This window comes from Carlito syrichta, unplaced genomic scaffold (assembly GCF_000164805.1).
Source record: "Carlito syrichta isolate Samal-C Ts95f unplaced genomic scaffold, Tarsius_syrichta-2.0.1 Scaffold311146, whole genome shotgun sequence".
Classification (NCBI taxonomy): Eukaryota; Metazoa; Chordata; class Mammalia; order Primates; family Tarsiidae; genus Carlito; species Carlito syrichta.
Window position 1 is genome coordinate 231558 of NW_007255242.1, and position 25863 is coordinate 257420.

The window sequence follows — 25863 nt, forward strand, 5'->3', positions numbered from 1 at the left end:
CAAAAGGACACTATGCATTACAAGAAACCATGTGCACTATAGATATTAACAATTATCTTGGTAGTAAATCTATGCCTTAGTCAAGGCAGGCACCCCTCAAATGTTGATAAGTTTCCAAGCAAACGCATTTAAACACAGATATTTCCAAAGAGAAACAGAGAAAGTGATACTCGATGATTGCCTAGAAGCGTGGCATCCTTGTAGAATACAGGCTTTGGGTTAGGTTGGTGGAAGTTAAATTAGGTAGGTATGGTAAGCTCTAATACCCAGTTACTATCTGTGTGGCCTTTGTGACTGATCTCTGAGCCTTAATCTCCTCATCATAATATGGAAATAGTATCGCCTACCTAGCTGGGTTGCTGTAAGCATAGGAGATAATTTGTGTCAAGTGCCTAGTATGGTCGCGTAGTAGGCCTACATTTTCTCCTAAGATGGTATAGCAGAGTCCTATGGAAAGTTTGGACCCCTTACTTGTTCCTCTGCACTGATCACAGCCACGGGCACAAAGGATCGCAGTGGGGGTTGAGAGCCCTCATCACTGTGAACGCGTTGGGAGACAGGGAAGGGCTTCCTGCTCGCTTCCTCTCTCTCCAGAGCGCTCCCCTCCTGAGATCCGTGCCTGTGCAGCTCTGGCTGTGAGGCCAGCCCTCTCTGCTGGCTGTGTGTGACCTGCGACTTTCCCTTCCCCAGATGTACGAGATCAAGACTGGAAACAGCATTGCCAAGAAGTTCAGCGTGGTTCTGCAGAAGCTGAGCTCGCCCCTGAAGCCCAGAGTTCCGGAACACAGCCACAACAAGATGAAGAACCTCTCCTACCCATTCTCCAGGGAGAAGATGTACCTGTGAGTACCGAGGCTGCGGGTGCAGGCATGTGACAGGGAATGGGAAGGAAAATCCGGCGCGGTTCCATGCCTCAGTCCTGGGGCTCACAGAGTGAGTGCCTGATGCCAAGGAGGAGCAGCCTCTCACGGCGACACGATCCCTGCCCTGCTCTGCAGACCTTTCCCCCACACGAGATGATCCCAAGTCGCCCTGGGCGTTTGTCCAGTGGGGAGACCTGCCCTTCGGCTGTCGTGCATGGGATGGAGAACCAGGGACCAGCCAACTCTAGATGTCAGAACTCTGTGAGGGAGGAAGTGGTCAGACGCCGATTTAAGCTTCTGCGGGGAAACCTTCTGCCCGGTTTCCACAGGGTGGGATCAGCCAGAAAGATGGTGAATGGAGCTTCTGGGTTTAGGTGGTCCTGGCTGTCTACTCATGCACTCGTTGACTTTGAGGAAACAACCCCCGCTTCCTTGCCCCCCACTCCGAAAGAGTGCATGAAAGCCCTTTGCGGGAATGGCCACTGGGGAAACATTTGGGAGGGGAGCCATGGCTGGGAAGTGGGAGAAGCGCGAATTAATTCTGCTCTAGGAGCTAATGAGAAAATAAGTCACTGCCAGGAGTGGCAAGAGGGGGAAAGAAAGGGTCCTGGGAAGGCAGAGAGGGTAGAAAGAAGAAAACCTTTTACAGGAGGTGAAAGTCATGGGGCAGTGTGTCTGCTGATCGCTGGGGGATAGCTCCTGCCTGCTTTGCCGTGGTCGATATTAATGCTGTACCCACATGTGTGCCAGTCCTTTTGCGTCTTCATCCCTCCCCGGAATCCCGACCCCTCTCCCTCCCGTGAGGCAGCGGTTACATCTAACCATTGTAACCTTTACTACAAAGAATATATAAATATGAGGGGACCCCCAAACCCTGGGATTTATTTCTAAAATATTGTGTATTTATTCTCACATGTTGAAACTTCAGTCACCTTCAAAGGACCCTTCGTCTGGTACAATACACCCATCGAGATGCTTTTTCCACCGCTCAAGACAGTTTTCGGACTCGTCCATTTTGATGCCTTTTAGTGCTTTATTTTTTGTTTCGCCTCTTCCACATCGGCAAAACATTTCCCTTTGCAAGCTTTTTGCATGGAAGGAATCAAAAAAGTTACCCGGGGTGAGATGAGGTATAGAGGGAGGACAGGGCATGGGGGGGTCATGCTGTTTTTGGTCAGAAACTACTGGACGCTCAGTGAGCTGCGGGCAGGTGTGCTTGTAAATTGCCGTCATGAAATGGGCAAACACGTTGAAAGAATCTCCAAAACAAATTCGGTGAAGCTGAATGCAGCCTCTCACAACAGCACTAGCTGGTACACGGGTGCCAATGGGTTCCTAGAACATGGACCTAGCAGGGGAAACTTGTACTACAAAGGGCTCACCCTCCAAAAGATAGTTCTGCTCTTTTTCGGCTGCCCCCGCCCCATATTAGGCATATACAGTCACTGGATGAACTTTGGGAGGCCAGGGCAGGCGGATTGCTTGAGCCCAGGAGTTCGAGACTAGCCTGAGCAACAGAGCGAGACCTTATCTCTGTAAAAAAATAATTAAAAAACAATTAACTAGGCATGGTGGTGCACACCTGTAGTTCTAGCTACTCGGGAGACTGAGGTGGAAGGATCGTCTGAGCCCAGGAGGTCAAGGCTGTGTTGAGTGGTGATCATGCTACTGCATTCCAGCCTGGGTGACAGGATAAGATCTGGTCAAACAAACAAACAAACAAACATATACAACTATACGCATTACTTTTTATATATAACATATATATTAGACGGTGGTGGGTACACTTGAACCTCATACTTCTTCACCACTATACAATGCATCCATGTAACCAAAAAACATCTGTACCTCTAAAGCTCTTGAAATTAAAATAATAAATAAATAAAAGTAAATTTTTAAATTTGGCTACAAAAATAAAAATGGAAAAATGGTTATCATGGCTATCACCATGATAACTCCTATTGTCGAGAGGAAACTCAGGTCCCGGTCTGTCCAAGGTCACCTAGCCCTCGGGGGTGGAGTTGGGCCTGCCGTGGCGACTGACAGGTGTGGCTGGGATGCGTCTCCTCCCTGGGGTCTTCATGCACGCGGAGCTAGCGTCTGAATGGTCCCTTTCAGGTGTCTCGGTCCATTTCCCTTCTGCTGTCCTTCAAGACCAGTCCATCCACACCTCCTTTGGGAAGACAGCCTGTTCTTCCCACCCAGAAGCACGCTCCCCGCCCCCTGAGCTCGCATAGCCTTGTCTACGGATTATCACGTTTTACTCTGCCTCAGACACACACACACCAGTGACTGGGGGTTCCTGGGAGCTGGGAGCATGTTTTCTTCATCTGGACGTCCTCCAGCACTGCGCCTTTGGCACGGCAAACACGCCCCCAGTACTTTTTATTGAATGAAAGCTCGACGTCTGAAGTTCCAAACAGGCACAGGCCTTGCATTGCGAGTTTTGCCTTTAACGGATGAGATGACAGTGACAACATTATATGGAATTTTGGAAAACAAAAAGAGCCATAATCCGCACACCCAGAAACCATATTTATATTTTATTTATTTATTTATTTATTATTTTTATTATTATTATTTTTTGAGTTGGAGTCTCACTCTGTCGCCCAGACTGGAGTGCAGTGGCTGCTCCTGGCCACTGCAGCCTTGACCTGCTGGGCTCCGGCGATCCTTCCGCCTCAGCCTTCCACGTAGCTGGAACTACAGGCGCGCACTACCAGTGCGCCTCAGTTTAGCCCGGCTAATTTTTTGATTTATTGTAGAGATGAGGTCTCGCCTGCCCAGGCGGGTCTCGGACCCACGGGCTCAGGCAATCCATTCACCTCAGCCTCCCAAAGGCGCGGGATTACAGGCTGAGCCACCGAGCCCGGCTCATATTTATATTTTAAAAGTTTTCACTGTCTTACCTCCATACACAGGTATCCTTTTTTACATACTTTCAATTTGAAAACTTATCGTGGTATAATTTTTTTTTTATCATGGCATGAAAACTTTCAATATGCAAAGTTTTCATAGTTACAATTTTCAGTAGCTGCATGATCATCTCTTATCGATCCTGAAATTGCACCTCAATCTCCGTAATCTGTATTATAAATAACTTTGTAATGAATTTTTCGATTTACGTATGTCACTTTTTTTTCCCTTCTGTTGAATTTGTTCCCTGGGATTGATTTCTGTGGTGCGTTTTCAGAATTGCTGGGTCCAGAAGAGCACACGCGTCGCGAGTATGCGAGCTCCGTGCACACTTGGCCCTGCCGCCTTCTAGGTGGCCATGGGTCTGGGTGGCATCACGGCAGGAGGAAGGGGATGAGCTGACCATCTGTTCTCTTGGTGTCTCCAGGTACAACATTCAGGAAAAGGACACCTTCTTTGATAATGCCACCCGTAGCCGCATCGTAAGTAAATGGGTATGCAGTTGTTGGGACAGGGGCTGAGGGCGTTCTCAGATGAGATGGTAGCATGTTCTCTTACTCTCCCTGCAACCGCCGTCAGTATGTGCTTGAATCGCCTAGCAACCGAGAGCAGTACCCAAGCGCTTCCACATCTCAGTAGTGAAGGAAACAGCTTCCAACTGCCCTCGCTTACCGTTTGAGAGGACTGTCTTCTCTTTATGGGTTGTCCGCTAAAGTCCTCCTTGGAATCACAAAAACAGGGAACCTCAGAGCTGGCAGGGACTTCACAGCAGAGGAAACGAAGGCTCTGAGGAACAATGCATGGAAAACAATGTGTAGATTGTGTCAGAACAAGGACTAGGACTAGAAATCCGTCCTTCTGATTTCTGGGTCACTGTGTTTCCTCGTGCATTTTCCTTTCTTTCAACCCCCACGACAGAGCCATGCGAATTTCCATCCCAAGGAAGGCTAGAACTAGCCAATTTGTCAAAAACTAGAATTACCGCCCACTCGGTCGAAAGCCAACATTCATGACCACAGCCCTCCTTCCGTTGTTTTGCCTTTTATGTCAGGTGTTCGAATCTTGTGGGATGATTGATTCTAATAAAAATCGACACATGGCCTGTGTCCCTGTGTCCCCAGCCTCTATTCCCTGGAGGTCATCCAGCCAAGGGGCACAGGAAAGAAAGACGGGCCCGAGGAATGCTGGAAACCTACTCATGCCACGTGGGAAGCGTGGGCGTGTGCTTCCGGTGATCCCTGGGAAAAAACTTAAGTGGCCACAGGAAGAATAAGGGTTAGACACCCAGAAGGACTTCCCAGCCAGTAGGATGATGAGAGGGATAAAAGAAGGGACGGGTGACCAGAGGAAGCTACCAGACACTTCCCAGGCACTGAAAACATGGCCTTAACTCTTGCTTGCAGGATGGGCAAGAAAACATCTTGGGTCCCTTAGTCTAGTTTTTTTTTGGAAGGCTTAAGATGGACATGTGCTTTCTCTTCTCTTTCCATGGAGAAAGGCATAAACTTCCCATTTTCTTGGTTGCCGCGATTACAAGCCAATTAAATCTCACGGTGGCTTGGGTCCCAGGACTGTGGGGGAGTGACGGGGTGTTGTGGAGATTACCCGATAATTGCAAAGTGCTTGTAAAATAATACAATGCCCTATAAATGCTGCTCCTAATTATTATTGCTGTTGAATTACCACACTGCATTAGGAGCAGAATTAAGCACTCATGGGCCCCATTCTGCTGGATGTTATTTATTTACCATTCCCTCTCGGTCTGTGGCTGGAATACGGGAGCTAAATAAGGATGAAATCACACATCTTCTAGCATCCACCTCTCCTTCTAGAAGCATCTTCCTTCCCCTCCTGCCCCTCCCTCAGTCCCCCCAACACTGTGAGAAGGGGTATAAAGAGTCTTTTTTTTTTTGAGTTGGAATCTCACTCTGTTGCCAGGCTGGAGTGCAATGGGACGTTCCCGGCCACCATAGCCTCAACCTGCTGGGCTCCGGCGAACCTTCCGCCTCAGCCTTCCAAGTAGCCGGAACTACAGGCACGTGCTACCACACCTGTCTAATTTTTGATTTTTTGTGGAGATAAGGGCTCACCAAGTTGCCCGGGTGGGTCTCGAACCCGCGGGCTCAGGCAATCCATTCGCCTCGGCCTCCCAAAGCGCTGGGATTACAGGCTGAGCCACCAAGCCCGGCCAAAACAAGAGTCTTGAAATTTTCCCTGGAGGCTGCTCTGTCCTGTATTTTTGTCAGGGGACCTCACGCACACCAGCAAACATCTCTCCTATGCTCCCTTTTTTTGTCTGAACAGCCCAACTGTTTGTCATAAAGCAGACTTCCTTGCCAGACATCTCTTTATAGCCCGGCTTGGACCCGCCAGGAGGTCACTAGTTTACACTGACCCACCTGTGCCCTGATTCTTCTGTGGGGGTCACCCCTTTCCTGCCACGTGAGAGACAGAATCCCCACAGGCACCCCCCGTCGTGCGGGGATTTTGGTAGACCTCTTTAGGCACGCAAGGCCACCGAGTGGGTGGCCTGCTCTGTGTACCCAGGATGGTGGTCTAGGACTCAGAGCCTCAGAGGTAGCCTGTGACGTGCTCTGACTAGGAAGGCAAGGAGAAAAAGAGGAGTCGGGAAAAAAGCAGGGAAGTCATGATGCCCGTGACCGGCGTCCACTTTCCAGGGCATCGTCCTGCTGGCAGGCCCTCCTCCACGGAGACCGAGGCAGGCCTCCCGGGTCTCCTCAGGACTCTTCCGCCTCTGACCGCACCTGTGCTGTCGGCTGCCACCTGGCTCTCCCAGGCAGTGAGTGCTCCAGCCGGCAGGAGGACTGCAGGAGGCATGCCCCTCCCTGGAACCTTCTTTGCCAGGGAGAAACCCTCTTCTCTGAGCCCTCCACGTGGGAGGCGGACACTCTGTCCCCTGCGCTAGCAGCCCCTGGTGCTTCCTCTGGCCCTCAAGATGGCTCTGTGGTCTGGCCTCACCTCCCCACAGTCCATCGATAGCCTTTTATTTATTCTTTTCTTTCTTTCTTTTTTGAGGGTGGAACACAGGAGCGTGTGTCTTGTGGGGCGGGGGGTGGGTTGCATTCTTTGCTTCCTCCAAGTATTTGAGTCTGAGCCGGTTTGACGTGCGGTCCATGAGCTTGGCACATGCTTGGCTTCCCTTTCATTCCAAATGGACCCAGACAGCCCCCGCCCGCCCCCCAGGCGGTGGTGACGCACGGAATCGGCCAAGACCTTCACGGCTCTGCTGTCCTCCCCTTTCAGGTGCACGAGATCCTGAAACGCACGGCCTGCTCCCGAGCCAACAACACGATGGGTAAGGACCCCTGAAGCCCGGCCCCCACCCCCGCCGCCGGCCGGTGCCCAGCAGGCGCTGAGGGGGCCAGGCTGTTCTTTCAACAGCTCCCTTGGTGGGCAGCGAAGAGCCAGACCCACAGACGCCCCCCACGAAGGAGCTGCTTTCGCTTAGCCTGAAGCACGCTGCCTTGGCTTCCAGGAGCAGTGGGCGCCCTGTGTCTTGGGGGGGCTGGGCCGGTCCCAGGCTGTTGTCACTTGTCCCTGCCCCTCATCCCAGGCCTCAGGCTTCCTGTTCCTTTCCCTGGACTGTTGTCACCTGTCACTTGATCTAGATCATTCTGGGACTCCTCTCTTTTTCACGACCTCCAGGAATTTTTAATAATCACCTAAAGTAGGGTGAGTTTTTATTTATTAGTCTATTTTCAAGAAGGAAGGCATCTTAGAGGCCCTTCGGTCCTCGTCTTACGTTTGAAAGCACACACCCCCAGAGAGGGTGAATGAGCTAAGGTCACACAGCGAGTGACGGTAGAGGGGGTTTGCCTTTCAACATAAGAGGGTCACTGTCTCAGAAGCAGGACCTCAGCATCTGGGAGCGTGCCGTGTAAGGCAGGCAGCCCAGACACTGGCAGCTGGTGTGGAAGACGCACGTGGAGGCAAAGGTGGAATTGGGAGCTGTGCCCGCAACCCGTGAGGCCGCTCCTCGGAAGAGCACGCCAAGACGTGTGAACACAGACACACCTTTTGTACAGGGCTCCTCTGGTGTTCGAACCCTTGTTCCCAAGACGCTGCCATTGCAAAACAACATCTGAGACCTCTTGAGGGCTGTCTTCAGGCTGCACACCGTGATGGTCAATCTGTGGCATTTGAGGATGCTTTGAGTTGAAAAGAGTCCGAGTCGTTCAGAGCCAAGTCTAGTGAGTGGAGGAGGCCATTAGGCTGGGGAGCTTCAACAGTGGCTGTGATAACTCATATGAGAGGGGCCCCCCAAAACACTTTATTTATAAAAAACTGTGTATTCCTTTGGGAGGCTGAGGTGAGTGGATGGCCTGAGCCCGCGGGTTCGAGACCCGCCTGGGCAACTTGGCCAGACCTCATCTCTACAATAAATCAAAAATGAGCCGGGCGCGGTGGCGCGCGCCTGTAGTTCCGGCTCCTCGGAAGGCTGAGGCGGAAGGATCGCCGGAGCCCAGCGGGTCGAGCCTGCGGGGGCCGGGAGCGGCCGCTGCGCTCCAGTCTGGGTGACAGAGGGAGACTCCAACTCAGAAAAAAAAAATTATGTATTTGTTCTTACGTGTTTAAACTTCAATCACCTTCAAGGTGCTCTGCATTTGATACCATGGGCCTACGGAGACACTTTCCCCGCTCCTCAAAACAGTTGTTGAGCTCGTCAATTTTCGATGCCTCTTTGCGCTCCCTCTGTTTTTTGGTTTCACGTCTTCCACATCAGCAAGATGTTTCCTTTTGAGGACTTTTTCACCCGGGAAAACAGCAACAAAAAAGTCGCTCAGGGCGAGATCAGGTGAACAGGGAGGCGCAGGGGTCGTGCTGCTTCCGTTCACAAAGTGCTGAACCCTCAGCCCAACGTGGGCAGGAGTGCTCGCAAATCTCCACCCATCACGAAATGGGCAAACGGGTTGAGAAGATCTCTAGAACCAATTCAGTGAAGCCGAACGCAGCCTCTCACCACAACGTTAGCAGGTACACGGATGCCGATGGGCTCCTAAAACACTTCTCTAGCAGCCAGGGTCCTGCCCTCCGAAAAGATAATTCCATCCCCCTAAATGTGAGAGTTTCCTGTGGGGTTTGTGAGCTGCCTCAGTCCCAAGGGCACAGTGCTGAGGAAGGAATCAGAACAGGCTTTGTATCCTGACAGCCTTTTGGGAACAGTGTGTAACCGCGCAGCAGGGGGACTGTGTGTCCTGAGGTCGGCTGTGATAGCTCGTTTTGCTACAGAATGCCAAGGAGCAGCCCGAGCCGTAAAAGTCCGCCAGGTCGCCCCGTTTGTCTGATCATGGTGTCGAGGAAGCAGGGATGAGTGCGCGAGGCGGGCCCAGAGCAGACTGTGGAAGGGACAGGACAGAAGCCGTGGGGGCCAAGGACAGCCAGCGAGTCGAGGGGTTTCAGCGTGTGCTTGCGTTTTCTCAAAGTGTCCGTTACATCTCGTGAATTTGTCCTCACGTCTCAACCCGCCCAATCCTCAGTTCTGTTCCTCTTTGACCTCTCACTCTCACAACCTCCCCAGCGTGACCCAAACTGGCTTTTTTGGGTGAGGTCACTGATGGCTTCTCACTTCCTGTGTGTCACGGCCTTTCCCCCAGTCTTCATCCTCCTTCACTTCCTGTTTCTTGACTGAGCTTTCATGCTCCGACAGATGGTCTCCAGGAAGGGGCTGTTGATCTGCTAAGCTTCCTTCCTTCCGTTTCTACCTCACGAAGCGTATTTTCTTTGATTCCTTTTTCCTTCATGTTTCAGATTCTATCTTCAATTTCCTTTGGCCTTTTTACTCTGATTGTATTCCTGATTCTCTCACCAATGCCATCCCAACATTTCTAGCTGCTGGATGGACACTGCTGTTATTGTTCAGAATCAGTATGTCTCTCTCTCTCCTGTTACTGTGACTCCAATCCTCTATGTTTGCTCATGCTGTTTTCCTGCCTGAATGCCCTGCCGGTACGTTTCTTCAGTCTCACCCTTGCCCATTCCAAGACGAAACAGCCCCGTCCCCCATGTTCTTCCCTAATGCCCTCTCTTGGGAACTTTCATCAAACTCAATCTCTTTCTTGTTTACCTACACCCATGGCTTAGACTCCAAATGCAGTGAGTCCTTGGGACGTGTCCGAATCTTCTTTTTTGCCCTAATGTACCCAGCTGCCTGTCTTGCCCATTCTACTCAGTTGATATGATTTAGTAAATTAATTAGAAAATCTTCAGTCTGCCAATGCCACAGCAGTTGCTGGTAGGTTCCCGACTGTATGTGTCCTTGGATACATTACTTGATGTCTCTGCGTCTCACTTTCCTCTTATGTAAACTTGGGATGACATCTATCTTGCAGAGTTTTTGTAAAGATTAAATAAGCAGCTAAGAGTTTTTGTAAGCTGGAGAGCCCTTGAAAACTAAAGTTTATTTTGAGGGACATTTTGCTTGTCAGAAGGTCACCAGAGACTAGAGAGGCCCTCTGCTTTAACACTGAAGGTATTTTTTTTCTGTGAGGATCTGAGGGTTTTTTTGGCGATGTCTCCAAGTCAAACATCATTAGGATTTTGTTGTTGTTATTGAGTTGTATTCAGAAATTTGTCTTTCCCTTTTGGCATTCAGAAAACATTTACTGAGCACCTGCTATGTGTCAAATGATGTTATAGAGACGGAGGAATGCCAAGATGAATTTAACCTAATTTCTACCCTTCAGGGGCGCTTAGTTTATCCATGCAGACATGTGTAAACAGACTGTGATGAGGTAATGTAGTAGATGCTATACTAGAGACATGCACAGAGCACTGTGGGAACACGGAGGAGGAAGCAATTAATGTCCTGTGTACATCTCAGTATGAACATAAATGACCTCATTCTAGTTTCATAGTTCCCAGGGATAGCAGGCATGTCAGAAACGACCACCTCCAACTACAAGTGGACACAAGGAGGGTAAGGGATTTGTCCAGGTCACGTCTTGAGTCAGAATTGGGCCTAGAACATGCTCTAATTCCATTGCCTTTACCTTTGGGGTGCTCCGAACTTGGAGTGGGAGTTAGATTGAGTGTTTAAAGTATGCTAACTTTGCAGTACCCGTTGATCACTGACTAGCTTTGTAACGAGGAACACGCGACTGAACTTCTCTGCTTCTCAGTAGAGAACCCCAAGGACCAGTTTCCCAGTCGTTTGGCTTCTGCCTCTGAAAATCAAGTACCCTGTAAGCTCTTTGATCACCTTACCGATCTTAATTAGATCAAAAGGAGAGGGATGGGAGAGCTCTGTGAGGCTTCAAGATAATATGAACCGTTGAGCTGCAGGGTATATTTAGACTTCACTGTCCTTCTCTCTGGTTTTATAAGGGTGCAGGGGTGGCATAAATGACTTGGATTGGCTTAGATTCTTTCAAAGGATTGTCGCCTCACTGAAAGAGAGGAAAAGGAGGGAAAGGACTGGACTTGGTGTTGTAGATATTTTCACTGATCCTGCCCCCTTGGGGTGACCTTTTGGATGGTCGTTACTTTTGTGACCAATTTACAAAGTTTGATGCCTTTTCTCTTTGTACCCAGTTCAAATATTAGAAATAGAAAAGAGAGTAACAACTCAGAAATACTCCTGTCATGCCATTTTTTTTATTTGCAGACAGTGCATCTTTATTGGATGCCTACTTTTGCAAAACACTGGCCTATATGCAAGTGGGGTGTATAGATTTATTTATATGTCTGGCTTGTTCCACAGCATTTCTGAGGTGGCTTACAAGAAAAACAATCAAACAACATCATATGAGTAATCAATTAAAAAAATAAGAACCAGGAAAAACACAAATTAAAATAGAATGTCGAACTCGGAGGAAAAAAACAGAAGGCAGATATTCAAACCATACGGTCCTCTGGTTTCCACGGTCGAGCTGCAAATTTAACCTTGACCCCAAGTGAAAGGAGAATGTGGTTGAGGCGTAGCCCTTGGGTACCTCTTAATGTCTGCAGCAACATCTTTTTGGGTAGAAATATTCCTAAGGCCTATCACATAATTCTCACTTTCTTATGTACAGCGTGTCTACATATAGTCCCTGTATAATGCATTTGTAAACTTTTCTGGATAATTCAAGCTCATCAGTAAGGACATAAGGCTTTTTATGTTCTCTCAAGGATGATCAAAGTCTTATGAGGATTGTTTGCCCCACACACTGCTCTGATTTCTTGAATTCTTGACTTTGGTTACTTCCCTCCCTGAGTTTTGCTATTTCAGTTTTGCTTTGCAGTTTGAGAGACAGAAAAACAAGCTCATTAGAATTTCAGGCAAATGGAATGTGGAAACGCATTGAGGGAGGGTCTGAAGGGTTCGGCTGTGGATATGGTTCATGCGTTGGGGGTAGGTTTTATGAGACCTGCTTGAGTTGTTCCTAGATGTTTCTTTTTCGTAGGTTGTTCTTTTCTTCTGGGGAATCTTTGGAAGAACTGAGGTAATCAGACAGGAGATAATCCGACAAGAGATCGCCCTTACAAATAAAGTATTGCCATAACCAAAGTCATAAGGAACCCTCGCGTGTGTACAGTTGTATGCCTTTAAAAACACATTCACACTCATTATCTCATTGAACCCATTAAACTGCCATGCAAAGTAGCTTCAACAGACACAAACGAATTTCCCAACAGTGATTAACTAGCATGCCCACAGATAGAAATTTAGAGCTGAATTTAGTCTTCTTAGTTCTTTTTCATGGCTTTTAAAATCAGTCGTTAACACATGGATATACTTATTGGGAAAGGTTTTCCAGAAGGGGTGGAAACTGAGCTTTTCTCATTGTAACATCCATACCTTCATGCAACAGATATTTCCTGAGCACCTACTGTGTGCCTTTTGGATTCTGGACCTGGGTAAGCCAGTAGCAAGTCAGTAGCCTTGATGTCACTGACCTTCCAGTGATGGAAGACAGAAAATAAACCAAGAGATAAGTTGAGTGGATAGTATGTCATGTAGGGCTAAGTGTCAGAAGGAAAACATAAAGCAAATAAAAGAGACAGAGCTGATATGGGAGTGGGGGTGCTGTTTTATTTTTATTTTTTATTTTTATTTTTTGAGTTGGAGTCTCACTGTTGCCCAGACTGGAGTGTAGTGGCCGCTCCCGGCCACCGCAGCCTCGACCTGCTGGGCTCTGGCGATCCTTCCGCCTCAGCCTTCCGAGTAGCTGGAACGACAGGCGCATGCTACCACGGCCCGGCTAATTTTTTTGATTTATTGTAGAGATGAGGTCTCGCCTGCCCAGGCGGGTCTTGAACCCACGGGCTCAGGCAATCCACTCACCTCAGCCTCCCAAAGGCGCGGGATGACAGGCTGAGCCACCGAGCCCGGCTTGGAGGTGCTGTTTTAAATAGGGGAGTCACAGAAGGCCTTCCTGATGAGATCACATTTGAGGAGAGGAGGGAATGGACCACATGGGTGTCCAGGAAGAGAGGTACACGCAAGAAAGCAAATAACACAGAAGGCATGATAACAGCAATTCCAGAGAATCACTCAAGGTCCTGATAGGAACAAATGGCATACTTAAACAAGGGTGATTTGAGGCTGGCAAATGAAGAGAGAGACTGTTTACAAAGGAATAAACAGGGAGCTGGGAAAGGATGGGGTTAGGAGTAGTAGAACTCTTACCGTCCCTAGACCCATGAGGAGAGAGAGAGGTCGTGGAACATGGAAGGACAGAATTGGGTAGAGGAGGTGGCCTTGAGCAGGTGACAGTTTAGAGAAAAGCCCAGGGCTATAACTACTGCTGGACTCCTTAGGAAGCCAGAGAGCACGGAGGCTTATTCCTGTGAGAGGGGTTAGGATAGAGAGTATATCTGGATGTAAAAGTGGAGGGCCAGAGTAGACTCGGCGAGCTTTGAGAAGGGGCCACGGGCTCCAGCTCGGGGACAAGTGAGTTGTCAAACCTCGCTGAAGTCATGCCTCCTCTCTGGGCCTGTTTCTCTCCCCATCAAATAAGTGGGGGCCTTGCCACGCTCTCCTTTCTAGCCCTCACGTCTCCCAGACTCTGTGATTCAAAGCAGCCATGGAGTCTCCTTTACATATGAGCCAAGAAGGGCCTGGAAGGGTCTAGCTTTCCTACACATTCACAGAGAGCCAGTCTGGGGCTGTGGCCAGGCCTTGGGTCGCGTGGTGCCCATGGACCTCAGGGAGGTTAGGAGTGGACGATTACAGAGAACGAGGAAGGTCTGGAGCAGCTGGTGAGGATGGCTGGAAGAAGTCTGTCTTCTATGTCCATCCTTTGCGCATGACCAGGGCTATGATACCCGGGTGTGATTGGACTCAGTTGGTGTCGCCTGGTGCACTTGCTAAAACCCCACCTGCTCAGGTCCCATGCCACACTTGCTGAATCCCAACGTCTGCATTTTTAACAAGGTACCCAGATGATTTTTAGGAGCTCTACAGTGAGCTAAAGAAAAAGATCCAGACGAAACTGAAGATAAGGTGCGCTGCCACAGCCTTCTTGACAAGTTACACCTGGGAACCTGAAGTGTATTGCAAGGGGCTTTGCCTCCTGGGGATTTGACCACGGGTGTTCTGATGTACCCAAGGATGACCAGGTCTATCTGTGGAGGGCCTCATTTTGGTCATTTTTCTGACATTTGTTATACGAACATTAGTGTTTGGTCCCTAGCCAGCAGCAAAGTCTCTTGAGCTTTCTGCCTGTCTCTTTCTTTCCTTCCTTCTCTCTCTTTCTTCTTTTTCTTTCTGCTTTCTTTTTTTCCCTTTTACTGCCTTCCTGTCTTCCTTTTTTCTTCCTTCCTTCTTTTTTTCCTTCCCCCCCCCCTTCCTTCTCTCTCTCTCTCTCTCTGTCTTTTGGGAGTGTTTAAAATTAGTATAAAAAGGCAAGGCAAGAGAAACCGACCTTGCAAAAGTATGAGTGGACGAGCGTTTGATATTGATCTAACTTTCAACTTTTTAGGTTTCTTCCATAACCTGCAGGAGAGACAACTCAACCTTTTCCTCTTATGTAGCCCTGGAAGTGGGAAGTTATGGACTAACGTTCACAGTGTTCAGAGACTGAAAATATTTGTAGTTTGGGTTCTGCATGGTGGTAGAAGCGTGTGAGCGGTCATAAACTTGATTCAGCCCATGGTGTCTCCTTCACCCGTGTCATGCTTTCCAAGGTCAGCTGTTAGGGCCCTTGGAGTTGACTCCATGATTGAGTGAATTTAAGGTGTACTTTGCCATGGAAGAAACCCAAGCCTCCTTGACCCCGTCAGGGGAGGACAAACACCTTCCATGCTCCTTCACGTGGAAATTACTGTTGCTCTTGCGTGGACAGAAAATTGCAGATTCATGGACTAAATTTTCATGGACGTTCTGGTGTCAGAGCATTTAAACCAATGTACACTTTGGACTTCTCCCCACTCAGGAGATGATGTCTTCATTATTTTGACCAAAGCCAGACCGTGCTGTATGTTGTAAACATCTGGTTTATCATTTATCCAGCTGAGCTGGTTTGTATTTTCTTAGAAGAAAAGGCTCAGGATTAAAGGCATTTAAGTAATTAAGCACACGTCAAGACAATTTGATGATGGGTAAATATAGTCTCTGTTAAATGCACCGTCTGGGGGCTCTGGTTTAGATTTGTGTCTGACTGGAGTGCAGAGATGAAAGCGCCATGCAGGGCAGACCGGGCCCTGTTCGGGGGGAAATCAAAACCAAATGGGCTTCCGGGAGTACCGCACCGTTACGCTAAGTACCTGTCCCCATGGAGACAAGTTTCCTTTGTGTTTGGTCTGGAGGGAATGGGACTGCAGTTAGTCCCTGTCACCCGGCAGCCCTTGCAGGTCTAAGGAGACTCTTTGTGGGAGGCAGACCATAAACTCCCGTGCTTTGGTTGCTCCTCTGGGTCCAGGAAACCAGAGATGTCTCTGAGACTCAAAGCTGGGCTTCCAGCTTTGGCTGACGCGTGTGCATTTTCAGGTACCTGAGCCCACTCTGGGCACGTGTCTTGGCCCTGACCCCTATGGAGGCAGAGGGGCCGTGCTGCTAGGCCCGGTTGTGCCAGGCTGTGGAGATATGTGATCCGTGCTGGCCAGTGAGGAAGCACAGACTTTTTCCTTTGGGGCTTCTAGTTGATTTGAAGGAGAGGTGGGCATGGGGACCTTGGGACTCAGTGAGGGAAGTCCTCAGGGGTTATACTTTGCTGGAGCTGAGACTCTGCTTCTCTTGAGGGCGACAGGGAAGAGCAAATGCCTTCGGTGTTCTCTCTGGCTCCCTGGCCCCCATGCAGGGAGTGATGGGACACAAGTTTGGGTCTCTCTTTCCCCGGGTCTAGAGCAGAGAAGGAAGCATATAGACGTAATCCCGAAGAAGAAAGCTCTGCCATTATGGCCAGATGGATGGCGCATGATGGAACCAATTAGCCCATTTTTGCTGAAAAGGAAAAAAAAAAAATCAGAATTTCAATTTTCAAAGCAGGGACTCTTTTTAAAAAAAAAAACGTTTGATTATTTTCTTCTTTCAAACTGATTTCCATGCTTGTTGGAGGGTAGGATCTTGGTTTCTGAGGTCTGCGGGTGAACCAAGAGGCTAAGGCAGTCTCCATTCTTGGGTGACATCGTGGATGAGAGCTTCTTTCCGACTTCCCCTTCTTATTCCCCCGCCTTTAAGCACTCCCTCCTGTCTTCCCTCGGCAGCCACTGACTGGGACTAGCCATCGGTACCACCTTAAGAGTAGAGGTGCCTAGCCTGTGGGGTCAGAGATACCTTCATTCCAGGCATGTAGGGCTCCGGTTGTCTGAGCTAGGGCAGCTCAGTTTTCATAACCTGCTCTTCGCTCCAAGGGGAAGGACCCTTTTCCTGGGCCTCTTTTTCTGGAGGACCTTAATGTTTCTTCATCAGGATAGGATGCTACGCTGAGTCGTGAGGAAGGTGGGTGCCCATGATACCCAGGAGGAGATGCTGAAACATTCTCGCCGTGGGGCCCGTGACTCTTAAAACTATCGTCTCTCTGTGTTCCTGGCCCTGACACAGGTGCCAGGAGAGACGTAGATGAGAGGAGGCACTCAGGGACCTAGCCGGCCTCCGGCCTCCAGGGGAACGCAAAACAACAAGCAAACAGTGTCCCAGAAGCTAAGTGAGCTGCCCACGTCCGGCTGCACCACACCCCATTTTATTTGAAATGGGGGTGAGTAGTTTCAGAGTCCTAGCCATTTGAGATTTTCTGAGAATCTGGTAGCCGGGATCAGAAGTTCAAGTTGTTGGTCTAACGCTTCCAGACACGCGGCTACTGCGAGATGCCAAGCTGAGAATTAACAGAAGAGCTAAGAAGGTGAACTGCCTGTTCGACTTTTCCCCTGCAGTTTTGGGAACCGTTTTCAGGGTATACACAGCTGCTGGGGCAACCGTGGGCTGTGAGTGCAGGGACTGGGTGGGGCCATTCCCAAGGTGTGATTCAGCTGGGGCCCTCCCCACCTGCCGTGCTTCAGCCTCTGTCCATGTCGACAGCACTTCTGTAGCTGTGAACCACCCCCAGGCCCCGCTCCTGACTCGGGACTCCTCCCTTTGATTACCGTGGGGTGGCTTCACATGGCAGTGTTATGGCTCTTGAACTGATTAGCGGTACACAGAGTGAAATTGTCCTCTTGCGAGTAAGACAGGTCTGCAGCTCACGGACCTTCCACTCCCCGTATCCACCCTCTGCTCCTCTCGCCACCCCTGCAACGGCGATTGCTTGTATTTTATGTGCATGCCAAGGGGGAAACTTAAAATCAGGGAAAGACAGGCCCTTGGGTGATGTGGCCGCCCCAAACACTCAGCTTTCAACTCATGGCAAGAGTGGCCTTTTCCACCGAGCACCCCCTGTGGGCTCCTGCGAATCTCTGCGCCCATTCTTTCTGGCACCCTACGTCCTAGGACTTCGGGGAACTGGGTGAGGTTTGAAGAAGAGGAAGCTGATGGATGGGGAGAGGATTGTTTGAGATCGTCTGCGGTCTCTGAGCATGTGGGTGGGGCATTGGGTAGGAACGGGAGGTGGAAACCCATGAATTTTAATGAGTAAATGTTGTCTAGATTTGTTATCCAACCTCGGCGTTTATTCAGAGCCATGCAAATGCAGATTTCTTAGCATTTGGACATCATACGTCTTTCCCTCCAAAACCAATTATCTCCTCATCTTACTACTGTCTACAGTCTCCCTGGAAAGAATGGTTCAGGGCAGAAAGTAAGTGCGAGACTAGGGGAATCATTGTGCACCAGAAACTCGCCTCCCTCCTCCCTCTCCAGGATTAAATGTGGATCTTCATATGGCAGGATCCTTGGGATGACGAGTTGGGGAGACAGAATCCTGCCCATCTGGAAGCCAGCGCCCCAGGACAGACCCTCCCGACTCAGACAGAACACACAGACCACTCTAGAGCCCACGAATAAAACCAGGGAGGAAACAAGCACATAACAACGACTTTATGCTGTGCGGAAGGGTCTCTGTTGTGTGTGTACCGGAGTTGGAGGGACAGAGCCATTTGTTCGTTTCATATTTGTGCTGTCGGACCTGCGACGTGTGGGTGTTGTGAGACACTGTGGGGATGGGAAAAAAAAACCCCTTGTGTTGTTTTCAAATTCTTTGGTCTCAGGGCAACTTTATACTTTAAAACATCATCGGGACACCCAAAGGGCTTCTGTTTCGGTGGCTGTGTTGATCAATGTGCATCATATGAGAAGGTAAAACTAAGATACTTGGACAACACAAGAGTCCATAAGCACACATCCCGTTGGCCATGGCGGACGATGCCAGCGTGCGTCACACAACCTCACATGCACTTGTGAGAAAAGAAGCGTGAAAAAAAGCAAATAACGCCCAGTGCTATTAGAAAAATAGCTTTGCTCTCATGACCCCGCCCCCTGCAAAGGTCACGGGGAATCCCAGGGTTCCCCAGGCCCCGTTTTGAGAACCACTGTCCTACTGGTCTGACCTGTGTTGGGATGCTGTGCTCCAGGCACTCGGATCGGTTAGACAGTACATCCGCGGTGCCTTGGGAAGGAGCAGGAAGGTTCTAGAAATGAGTGCAGTTCAGCTGTAACCGTAAGTAAAGTTAGCCACGTAACCTGGCGGTGGTCGGGGGTGACGGGACTGGAGTGATCTAACTCTTTGAGGGCTGCAGGAACTTGAACTCGGGGAGGGCAGATTTGATATTGAAACATACTTTTGTATTGGGGAAATGAAAAAATATTATCCATAAGGCACAAAGAACCAAAGTTTGACAAAAGTTCTGGACCGGAAGGCTACTAGAATGCCGTGATTCTCAGCTGGGAGGTGGGAGAGAGTCTACTATTTATCATAAAACAAGAGTTGAGCACCCTTGTCCTATAGGCACTGCCCTAAGTCACTATTTTCACCTTCCTTTCTTCTGTAGGTATCAACTCTCTGATAGCACACAATATCTACGAGGCTGCCTACCCTCTTCACGATGTAAGTACCAGTTTCATTCGTGTGCTCTCTGTCGGCTCCAAAAAGTTGAAAACCACAGCTTTCCGGTGGCTGTGCAGGGGGTGAATACATGCCAGGCAGAGCAGGGGTGCAGCACGACATCCAGATACCTTGCGGACTGGACTGCTTACCGAGGGCAGTAATGCCCCACTCTGTTTTTTGCCAGTCGTCTCACACGAGCCTCAAAGATTTCCCTCGATGATCAAATGAACCAGGTTTTGTTTGAGCTTTCCCTACACTCACTGCTGCCGATTTTGGTAAAAGTGTGAACATATGCTGGGCCTGGTGGCTCAGCCTGTAATCCCGCGCTTTGGGAGGCCGAGGTGAGTGGATTGCTTGAGCCCACGGGTTCGAGACCAGCCTGGGCAACTTGGCGAGACCTCATCTTTACAATAAATCAAAAAATTAGCCGGGCGTAGTAGTGCGTGCCTGTAGTTCCAGCTACTTGGAAGGCTGGGGTGGAAGGATCGCCAGAGCCCAGCAGGTCGAGGCTGCAGTGGCTGGGAGCGGCCACTGCACTCCAGTCTGGGTGACAGAGCGAGCCTCCAACTCAAAAAAAAAAAAGTGTGAACATAGAGGTGTGGCATGTAGGTGATTGAAGAGAGGACATATTGGTGGATGTGGGTGGATGGTGACAGAAGAAGCCTCGAAGGTCTGGGCGCCACACCGAACGGGAGAGTTTGCACATGAGGGTTTTGTGCAGGTGTGAAATCCCTCCTGAATGTGCAGGTACAGATTAATGTAAGATCATTGTTTTTTTTTATTTGAACATTCTTGAAGGAAATCCCTGAAAATTCCGTATATGATGGTTTGGCTAAGTAAGGAAAACAAGAATGCCTGTAGTTCAGGTTTTCTTTGACTGGGAGTAACGTGATGCACATCCCATGATGCAATACAGTGATATTCTTCAACAACTTGTGGAAAGTTTAACTCGACTTGAACTAAATGCCTTCAAGGCTTCGCTGGCCATCTGACGGGTCAGGTCTCAGGTGTCTGTCACTGCTGAGATAAGGATCCCTGACTGGCCAACAGGAATTTCTCAGATGTGGGTCTTCTTCCTGATACGTATTTCCGAATGCACTGCAAGTTCTACCAGTTACGGTCGAGGTGAGCCCGTCAGGGTACCGGGTGGCTCTCTCGTGATGCACGAATCCACCCACAGGCCCAAGGTCTGCCGTTGCGTGTGCTCTGAGGAGGCATGGGCTGATCTCTAAAACACACGAGGCGGCGTCTGCATGTGAGAAGTTTTCCCGGTAAGCATGGCAAGCGTCGAAGATGGAATACGGCTTCTGACCATGCCGTGCTTTTGACCTTCCGTCAATGAGAATGAAAGGAAGGAATGCCATTAGAAAATACAAAAGAACTCTCGAATAGCCAACACGGGCATCTTTTAAAAGCCCTTGTGTTGGCTTTAGTCAGCATTCCTTTTTTCTCCCACAGGGTGAATACGACAGCCCTGGGGATGAAATGAACGACAGAAAGGTAAGCTGCCCCTGCTTCATCCAGCGCTTTGGGCGCCAAGATCACAGACGGGTGTGGAACTGGCTGGAAGTGTCTTGGATGTTCTGTTTACCATTGTATCGACTTTTCAACAGTTTCCCCTAGCCCTCTTCCCCCAGCAGTTCCCCAGGCATTTGAAAATGTGAGGACCACTTCTGGTCACCACAGTGACTGTGTGTGTGGTTGCCACGCACGAGGGTCTCAGGAACAGCAATGCTAAGGGAATCCATCCAACTGTCCCATAAAAAGCCTCACCCCACCCTCCCAGGTCAAAAGGGAGCTTACTGAGAAACGCTGACCATCCACACTCCTTAGCTGACGGACGCAGAAACTGAGTCACAGAAAGGTTGCACGCTTTGCTCAAGGTCACACAGACACAGTAGGTAGAAATGGGGCATGGAATGCCTCTGACTCTCAAAATCCAACATCTCTGCTTAAAACGTGTGATGATTCATGTCATGATGGCTCTTTTGGCGGGGGGGGTCATCTCTAAATTATTCTTCTTTTCCGCTGACAGGCAGGTAGAGGCTAGCCACCTCCAATTATAGGTGAGAAATCTGAGGGCGAGGGAGGCTCAGCCATGCTGCATATTCCAGGAAGCAGGGAATTAGAGGTTCCAAGGAGGGGAGGGGAAGGGTGCCGGTGCCCTTAGAAGGAGCCTCCTAATGCCTGTCGCAGCTCCTGACTATGCAGCTCTCTCCAGCCCTCGAAATGATCTGTTTATTCTGCTTGCTGATACCCTGGGATCATGGGTGCGGTCCTCCCTGCCATGACCAGGCAGCCTAAGTGTCTCCCCAGCCTCTTTCGTGGGGAGGTGCCCACGGCCCCCTCGTGCCACCCTTCCGTCTGGCTTCTCTCCGTCTTCAGCCACCCCAGTGTGCAGAGGACGTGGGCGAGGGCAGGGGGGGCGGGGAACAGAGGCTCAGGCAATCTCCCTCCCCCAGCTCTGCCGTCTGGAAAACCATTCATCCTCCAAGCTGTCTTTGGAGCAGCCTCCTTTTTTATCCTGCCTATTAGTCCCTGTTATGAAGTGTTAAGTATTAAAAACATAAAAGGTCTTTTCCAGAAATGCTGCCGTGATTGCTCACACATGTCCCCTCCGCCGGCCCGGGAATCTGCTGAAGTCTTGCGATGTCTTAACCTCATCTGTTTTCTATCTGATGCTAATAGCCTCGGCGTTTAATTTCCTGAAAAGTCTCGCGTCAGATTTAAAGGAAAAGGGGGACGCAGTCCTCCCACAACTCACCTCTCTCACCCAGCTGCTTTCTGTCGTCCCAACGCTCTCGTTTTTCTCCTTCCTCCCCTTTAAATGGCGATCGCCAGCCACTGCCCGCCTAAGAGAGCACCTGCTGGGTGGCGGTGACCCCAGCCTGCCTGAGAACGTTGCAGAGGCCAGGGACACACTGCAACTCATGGGAAAAAGCAGCCAACCTTGTGTGAGCTGCACCGGTGGAAGAAATATTAAATTATTATCAACATCAATACTTTTTTCTATTTCTTTTCTTTTTTCTTTTTTTTGAGCCAGGGTCTCGGTTGCCTAGGCTGGAATGCAGTTTGTGCAATCATGGCTCTCTGCAGCCTTGAACTCCTGGGTTCAAGTGATCCTTCCACCTCAGCCTCCTGAGTAGCTGGGACTACAGGTGCATGCCACCACACCTGGCTCATTTTTTTTTGAAGAGACGAGGTCTCGCTATATTGCTCAAGCTGGTCTCAAACTCACGGCCTCAGGCAGTCCTCTCATCTTGGCCTCCCAAAGTGCTGTGGTTGCAAGCATAAGCCACCACGCCCAGCCTACAGCAAACGTTTTGCTTGGATGGATAGGATGACATTGTTCTACCCAGCTTGTAGAACAGGTAGAAGCAGGAAGCAGGGAGAGGCCAGCCTGGGGGGAGTTTCAATTCCCAAAGTTGATGTTGGAAGGATGCTCTGTGAAGACGAACATGTCTTTGAAGGACAAGAGGTCCTTTCTGGTGGCCAGCCTCGTCCTCATCCTCGTCCTCGTCCTCAGAAGCCAGGTTCGTGTTTGGGGACGTGAGTTTGGCTGTGGCAGGCGTGAGAGAAGCCATGGGCGGAGGGTGCCAGCTCTTTTCTGTCCATCTGAGCTGGGACACCGACATCCAGCAGAGCGAGGAGGCTCGTTTCAATGTTCAGGAATGTCTGTGAAGTCAGGACTGAAGCCATGATGTCCAAACCCCAGCCAGTCCCTGCAGTCACGACGACACAGCTTCTCCTCAGTCCGAGGGATTCTGGTGACAGGGTGGGATTTGTGACTGGAATGTCAGTGGCGTGTGGGTGGTGCCTGCAGAGTATCCTAAAGGGGAGAGAGCAGACCCTCCGAAGGCGTGCAGCGTTTGTTTTCATGCCATCACAATTGTCGGTGTTCTTCAAGGTGGCTTCGGGAAGGATTTCGATGAGGTGCAAGGGAAGACTCCCTGCCTTTGCAGCTGGAGGACGCAGAGGAAGCTTGGATGGGTGGTGTGGGCTGCTTCCTTGCCAGCCTCTGGGGCTGATCTGCAGGGGCATTCCCAGCTGCCCACCCTGCCTGCCTCTCAACCTTCCCCTCCACTGTTTCTTGCAGTTTGCGGCTACTCCTGTGATCTCCCCGAGGCCTGGGCTCATTCGGGCAGACTCCAGGCAAGCCAAGAGGCCCTGGAGAATGCCAGTCTCCTTCGCTACAGCTTGCTGGAGCTGTGGTACAGTCTCGATGACTCAGCCCCGGGCAGGGGCTAGAAGTCTCCCTCTCACCCCTCCTGGAGGATAATTAAGAGAGGCTTCCTACCTCTGGAGAACAGGGGTTTCCTGCTTTCCTAGAAACCAGGAAGAGAGAGCAGCCCCAGGGTAGATTAGGTCCCTCCTGGAAGGCAGCTGACTAGTTCCATATTTGCCAAAGCTGCCTCGAGTCCTGGAGGTTCCCAGAGAAGTAACTGCCACCATCTCTCGGGGCCTACCTGGCTCCTGCTGGCTCCCTGCGGCTTTTTTACCTGCTTAGGGGAGAGCCCCAGACACAGCATCGGAATGGACTTCCGTGGCATTTTTCTTTTGTTCCTTTTGGGTAAAGTCAATTCTTTTCCGTGGCATTTTTCAAACCCTTAGTTCTGGCTTTTCTAGCCTTTGCAGGCAGCTGCCATCTCTTGTGGACAGTGACTCACTCAAAACAAGACACAGAGAATCAACCCTGCATTTGAAACCTGCCTTCCTGACAAGAAAAGCGCTTGTCTTGGTTCCCCTTGGGGATGGATTTTGCCACACTGCACAGTTTTGGTGTCACGCTACAGAGAAACTGAGACCCAGAGAGCTGAAGTTGCTTGCCAAAGTGTGCAAACAGGTCAGCGCAGGATCCGGGAGTAAGACCGGAGTCTCCTCCACTCAGGCCCATCCCCGTCCCACGAAGGCCTGCGAGGCGGCCACGGCATCTTCCTGCCCGTCCCAGGCCTAGCTGCTCCTGAGCAGGCTGGTGTCCTCAGAGAAGTCCCCGCATCCAAGCTGCCGGACCTCTCTATGCATGGCAAAGGGCCGTGGCAAAGGGCTTTAGCCTTTTAGCCTATGCATGGCAAAGGGAGGTTCCAGTGTTGCCTCCCGAAATCCTTCGATCCACGGCTCGCTGCCAAGTGTGGCCCCCAGGGAGCTGGACTGGCAGCTTGTAGGCTCTGATTCCTCAGCTGGGCTGGGTCCTGGGGTTGCTGTTGCCTGCTCTGAAGGCTTGGGTTCAGACAGACCTGTCTGCCGTGACATCCTGGGCCTCTGAAGTAAGGCCCCGTCCGTTAAGAAGGAGATGACCTCCCCCACTTCCTGATTTATTTTCTGGCCCAACCAGCTGGGGAAGAGAAGCCATGGTGTCCCTCTCAGGGAGAAGGCAGATTTGCTAAGAGTTGCATCAGAAAGTTCCAGACTCTGCGCATTGCAAGGGACTGCCACGAGTTCCTGAGTCTGTTCCCTTGCACTTCACGCGCACTGTGCTGGTGCTGATCCTCTTGGTGCAGAGACTCCAGGGCACGCCCCCTTCACCCAGTCTGCCCGTCTGTGCTGGGACCCCCGCCCCCCGGAGCCTGGAGTTCGGTGTGACCCACTTGTTTTTAATCTCTGTGTGATTGAACATCCTTAGAGGTAGGGAAGGGTCTGTAGCTCCCTCCACCTCCCTCCGGCCTCCCCATGGGTGATGGGAGGATGTGAGTTGGCCCCGGACTGTCAGAAGAGCTTGTCATCACCTCCCAGGGCTGGTACCCATAGCTCCAGCTGCCTGTTCAGGGGCTGCCTGGTCACTGCCTCCTCTGTGTCCTCCCAGTCCTTCTGTGTCCAACTCAGACAACTTTTTTGGCCCCTCCTTATCAATAGCCACGAGTCGTGGATGTGGCTGTGGCTTTGTGCTTGGAGGGTACCACGCTGAGAAAGGGACTTTCCGGAGGCCTCTCACTGCAGGTCCACATCCAGCCAGGGAGGGGCAAGGTTTCTGAGGCAGGCTCTCAGTGTCGGCCACGTTGGCTTCTTGGAGCAGTTTGAATGTTTCTCTCCAGGGCGGTGGGAGACAGTGTCTTCAGGCCCAGGTTTTGGCAAAACATGTGGCCTGGGGAGAAACTTGCCCTGGAGGTCAGAGCCTTTGAGGCAGACGGTGACGTCCCACAGCCCTCGAGGGGGGTCCGGCCAGCCCCCCTGACGCAAGCTGGCCTCCCTCTGGGCCACGAATGATGTCACTGTGACAATCCGGAGCTGGAGAGCTCGGGGTTTGCACTTGGGGGAAACAAAACCCAGGGCGGCGGACGCATCCAAAGTGAGGGTGGAGGAGAGGCACTAATGACAAGATGAGGGGAGGAACCGCCGCCTGGGAGGAACAGCACCAGTGCTCCTGATTTCAGAGCATCTTCTGCTTCCCATTCACTGTGTGGCCGTTTTTGGTCCCTGGGTTTCCTCCTTTGAAAATCGTGCCAACTGCCGGTGCAGTTTGCCTCTCCAGGGTCCGTGTGGTTTCTGGTTCTGTTTCGCAGTTGCTGGGAGATTTTATGACAATACATGTGTGTCACCGTTGAGGAGAAATGCCAGCTTATTTCAGTTTTAATATCATGTCGTTAAAGATTCTAAGGTGGGCCGGGCTCAGTGGCTCAGCCTGTCATCCCAGCACTTTGGGAGGCCGAGGCGAATGGATTGTTCAAGAC

The 25863-nt window shown here is 50.5% G+C and overlaps 1 protein-coding gene across 1 annotated transcript in view; it reads left to right on the plus strand.

Annotated features, from left to right (window-relative positions):
• The window catches only part of ANO2 (anoctamin 2), a 374120-nt gene that overhangs the window by 80538 nt on the left and 267719 nt on the right, over positions 1-25863 (plus strand). Inside the window, exons 4-8 of the mRNA XM_021717811.1 lie at positions 691-842; positions 4207-4261; positions 7044-7095; positions 19143-19198; positions 20657-20698. Of these exons, the coding sequence (XP_021573486.1) occupies positions 691-842; positions 4207-4261; positions 7044-7095; positions 19143-19198; positions 20657-20698 (357 nt within the window). The remainder of the gene's footprint in view (positions 1-690; positions 843-4206; positions 4262-7043; positions 7096-19142; positions 19199-20656; positions 20699-25863) is intronic.